Raw genomic sequence first — 4,687 nt, 5'->3', positions numbered from 1 at the left:
CCTAGAGACTCCGCACACTCCTTAGCCCCGCGGGGATCCAGACTTAGCCTAAGACCGAGCATCTGGTATTTTGCACCGAGGATGCTGCGGTGGCGGGAAGTCGGAGGCAGGGGAAAAAGGGGAGTTAACAGTTCGCAGCCTCGTAAGGAACAAGCCCGGCCCATTTTGGACCTAGTTCAGCAGCCAGCGAGAGGCCTCGAGCAGAAACTTTATCTGGGTTAGTGCACCGGCCCGCGGGCGTGGGCTGTGCGTGCAGGCCCCTGGCTGCCGAGCTGTCCCCCCCGCATGGCCGCGGCGCCCGCCCCTGGGCAGCGCGGCAGTTCCGAAGCACCATGGCTGGCTTCTACGCCTGCCTGAAGACTCAAGAGTAAGTGGCGGGCGCCCGCACGGCTCCCACCAGGCTCCCGGGAGCCCAGGGTGGCGGAGCCCTCGGCCGCCGCCGCGGGGGTCTCTCCCCGCCCGGGGTGGGAGGGGCGGGGGGTGCCGGGGCTCGAACCCGCCGCCCGGGGGCAGCACGCGCGGGGAGCCGGGCGCAGGTGGGCGTGGGAAAGCGGCGCGGGCCGGGGGGGGGGGGGGGGGGGGAGGCGGTAGGGGGCCGCCCCTGGCTCACCTGAGTCCCCGGGGCGGCGGCGGGGCCGGGCCGCGGAGGCGGGGCGTCTCGCCGGGGCCGCTGCGGTGGTTGATTGGTCGCCTCGCAGAGGGAAGGGGGGCCGCCGCGTAGGGAAGAGGGGGCCAAGCAGCAAGATTGGGACTGGGGAGTCCCGTTATTCCCGGGGTGCCCCTCCCCGCGCCGCGCGATGCCCCGCTTCTCTCCCGGGGCGAGGGTCGTCCGCGGCGCCGGGGCAGCCTCGCCCGGAGCGCGCGCGTGACAAATGGCTCGAGGGTCTGAGACGGGACAGTTGCAGCGCGAGGATGTTTCTGTCCCCGGCGGGCGGGCCGCCAGAGAGGCGAGGGCCAAGCTGCAGGTTCGGGCGTGCACGTGTAATAAACGTGCAATAAGCCTAGCCCGCGTCCTCTTCAAACAAAGCGCCCCACGGACCTGGATTTGACAGGGCTCGTTTCCGGGACGGGGAGCGCCGTTCAAGTAACCTTCGCGGTGATCATTCATTCGGTGAAATCGTGGGTTTCAGGGACACGGGAGCGTTTGGTTCTGGCCCTAGTCAGCAGCCGGCGGGGCTGAAAATACAGATACGGGGGTGGGGAGAGGCGGGGGCAAAAAGTGAGAGAGACAGAGCCAGAGAGAGGCAGAGAGAGAGAAGGAGAGAGAGAGAGAGGACAAAGGAGGACCAGAGGGATGGAAAGCGAGCAGAATTTGAATGAGTGGAGAAAATCGCTTTAACTTTTCTGAGTGATCTTAATTTTCTAAATTTGGTGTAAGCTATACAAACTGCAGTCTCCCCCACTACTGGAAGGGTGTGGACCCCAAGCCGAGTATTCTCACGCTGCACCCACAGCGGTGGTTTTGGGTGTGGTGGGCACCTATTGCGGGCGGTGACACCAGGAAGAAGATATTAAGCAAAACGGATCCATTCATACGGCTCATTAGTGGGGGCGCGAGTGTCCATGAGTATTCCCCAGGTTCATTCGTGAAGCTGTCACCATCTGGAATCAGGGCCAGAAAGTCACCTCACTCACCGCAGGTCTCCAGTAGCACCGAGCCCCCGCTGCTCTCTCCTCTTGTGGAAAAGCACTGGCTAGACCGGGCCTGGCAGCCTCTGGCGTGATTTTCCGGGGCATCCGCTTTGGAGGTGGTTCAGGCAGGGGGCTGTGGGGACACTGACCGCCCCCTTCGGCTCTTGCTTCCAAACTGGCACCGTAGCCCGCTCCTGTTCTCGATGGGCCTGGAGTCTCGACCAGTGAAAAGTGGCCTTGCCGCTCTTTGAAAACCCTACCTCCGGGGCTCACCTGCCAGTCGTGCCCTTGACCTCTGGCCTCGGATGCCTGCGGTGGAAATTACGGCGCTTTCTCTGCGTAATTCGCTGTAGCACCAGATGACAGAGAAGTTGGCGGTGGAGGCCTTGGGAGGCGGGAGAGACAGAGCCACCGCCATGGGAGGTGACAAGGGCAAGGTTACTGTTCCCAGGTGAGCGTCCAGCCCTTCTTCCCTGGTGCTCAGTGCCTGCGTATATTAGATTCTCCTGCTCGAACCAGGGGCCTTCCTCAGGGCCCCTTCATGCCGATGTCTGCCTTCCATGGAGGGGATCCGAGGCAACCTGAGGCCTCTGGGGTGGAAAAGAGACCCTCATGGACCCGTGGCTATTCCTGTCGTCCCAGCTGAAGGCCCCAGTTCATCTGACCGTTTATTGAAACTAGGCTGAAGGAACAGGAGACACGGTAGGAAGGCATTTGAGGAGGTTAAGGAGCCATGGCCTCTGTAAGGAAGTGGCTGGGAGTCCCTTGGAGGACCTAACGGGTAGGGCGACTCGGTAGACATTCAGAAACATGGTGCACCTGTCTGCAGGAAGCTTTGTGCTCAACACTGTGGTGGTGGTGGGGGGGGGGGACGCGTGCTCTCCCTTCCCGGAGCCAGATAGGCATGGCATCTGGTACAAGCATTTGTTGGAGGCGTGTTGTCGGCTCCTTGAGAAGCTTGCCTTCTTAGAGAGCGGCCAGCCGGTAAAGAGCGGTCTGGTCTGCAGGAGGTGGGGTGGGAGGGATAAGCTCAGTCAGGGGGAGCCGAGGGGAAGGAGACAGGGAGGGAAAGGGAGGGTGGAATTTGGGAGAGTGGGAAAACACCTTAACATTTCCTGCGTCGTCTTAGGTTTCTCCATTTCTTCCAAGCTGGACAAGATGCAGCCTCCCAGTTATCGGATGTGGCATAAGGGTTGGCTCAGTTTCCTCTGCAGATCACCCCTGCAGTCTCGATTTCATAGGTGCGTACGTTTATTTGATGAGTTGGAGATGGTTGTGGTGTTTGGCCAGCGGTGGAAATGGGTATATATTCGGAGCCATCCATACATCCTCGCAGGCCCTGACTCCATGCCACCAGCCACACTGATGCCTTGCTCTACTCCAGTTCCTAGGGGACCAGTTTTGGTGTTTGAATTCTGAACTGGTTATGGTGGATATGGTTCTTGCTTGAGGTAACTAGCTAGTAAGTCCCGTTATGTTCATAGACATGGTGTGACAGCAGGGGACAGGAATTTAACAAGGGATCAGTGGATATGCCTATTGGTGAAAGGGAGAAAATACTAGGAGTCTTGAATTACGTGCCACCATAATTATGTGCCAGTATATATGAGGAGATGAAGGAAAAGCAAAAGAACTTTCTTTTTTTTTTTAAAAAAAGTACTTATTTGAGAGAGAGAGAGAGAGAGAGAGCACAAGCAGGGGGAACAGCAGAGGGAGAGGGAGAAGCAGGCTCCCCACTGATGCGGGGATCGATCCCAGACGCCGGGATCATGACCTGAGCCGAAGGCAGTCGCTTAACTGACTGAGCCACCCAGGCGCCCCAAGCAAAAGAACTTTCTTAACCAGACAAGATCCTGTAACGGTGGCATGGGTGAAAATGTCTTTATTTTAAAGGTGAGGTAATTGGGCCCCGAAGACGTTAAGCGACTCTCCCTGGGCCACCAGGCCATGACAATTCCAAGGTCAGAATCCTGAGTGCCCTGACTTGCGTCATGGAGCTGTATAGCGTGCACCGGAGGCAGGATTGGCCTTCGAGCAGAGAGCCAGAAGCACGCCCCCGGGGTGCTGGGGGCCCTAGCTGGGGCTGTTGCAGAGGCAGATTCAGCCCAAGACAAAAGAGTGAGCTAGGACAACTTTGTTCTTGGCCACCCCAGTCTCTCCGGTTACGGCCCCTTTCCCATGTCAGCCCCCTTCCCGCTCCAGGTGTTCTGGGCCTGAACCTTGCCCTTCCCTCCCAGCCCGTCTTCTCCAAGCCTCTGCCATCCTAGGCTGTGGACTTCCCCTTGGCTGACACCTTGCCATCCTTGGTCCAGGGGCTGGCTCTCAGTCAAACTGCCCTGTGATGTTGGATTACTCCCGACAATGTATGTTTCCATAGAACTTTGATGCTTTTGTGTCACTCCGATGCTTGGTGGCCATCTCGGGGAGCCAGCCAGCTCAGTGGGCCCCTCACACCGTGCCAGTCAGCTTCTCCTACTCTAAGAAGAGGATGCAGGAAGGTGAGGCTTAGCGCTTTGGCAACAGGCACCTGACACCTGACCAGGGTGTAGCTATTGTGATCGATGCGCCAGCCTGCTCCCCTTGGCTGCACACCTTCCCTGATGCCCCCCTGCCACGCCGTATGGACTGCTGTGGAGACCAGAGGCCACCAATACTGACTTTTTATGAGTCCTAGTTGCAGGTATTCAGGGGACCAATGCATTCCTTCTTCGCCGTGCGGAGGCCCCTGGCACCCAGATGCTGGAAGAGGTCTCCCCCCACAGGTCCTTCCAGTCTTGGACTGGCTCCCCATTCCACCTGCATCCTGTTCTCCCGAACGCGAAGCCTGGCCCCGTGTGAGCCTCCAGCTGGGGAAGGCAAACAGAAGCTAGCAGGAAGCACCCGACATGTGTAGCTGCAGCTACTAATCTTCCAGCTTCCACTCCTCCCTGTAGTAAGTGTTTGATGTGGTCATTAGAGATCCCTGTGGCACTTCGCTTCCTTCTCTTTTTCTCTTCTTCCCGGTGTTTCTTCCTCTTTCTCTTCCCCTTCTTCTCCTTCCTCCTCTTCCTCTTCC

General features: G+C 58.8%; 1 protein-coding gene across 1 annotated transcript in view; it reads left to right on the top strand.

The window, feature by feature from the left end:
* The first annotated feature begins 332 nt into the window (after positions 1 to 332).
* KIAA1210 (KIAA1210 ortholog) overlaps positions 333 to 4,687 on the top strand; it is a 66,840-nt gene continuing 62,485 nt past the window's right edge. Inside the window, 2 exon segments of the mRNA XM_035005570.1 lie at positions 333 to 367; positions 4,023 to 4,130. Of these exon segments, the coding sequence (XP_034861461.1) occupies positions 333 to 367; positions 4,023 to 4,130 (143 nt within the window).

The sequence above is a fragment of the Mirounga leonina genome, unplaced genomic scaffold, assembly GCF_011800145.1.
Source record: "Mirounga leonina isolate KUSES-001 unplaced genomic scaffold, KU_Mleo_1.0 Mir_101664, whole genome shotgun sequence".
Classification (NCBI taxonomy): domain Eukaryota; kingdom Metazoa; phylum Chordata; class Mammalia; order Carnivora; family Phocidae; genus Mirounga; species Mirounga leonina.
Note: the sequence above shows the minus strand (reverse complement) of the source record. Positions and strands in the feature narration are given on the sequence as shown.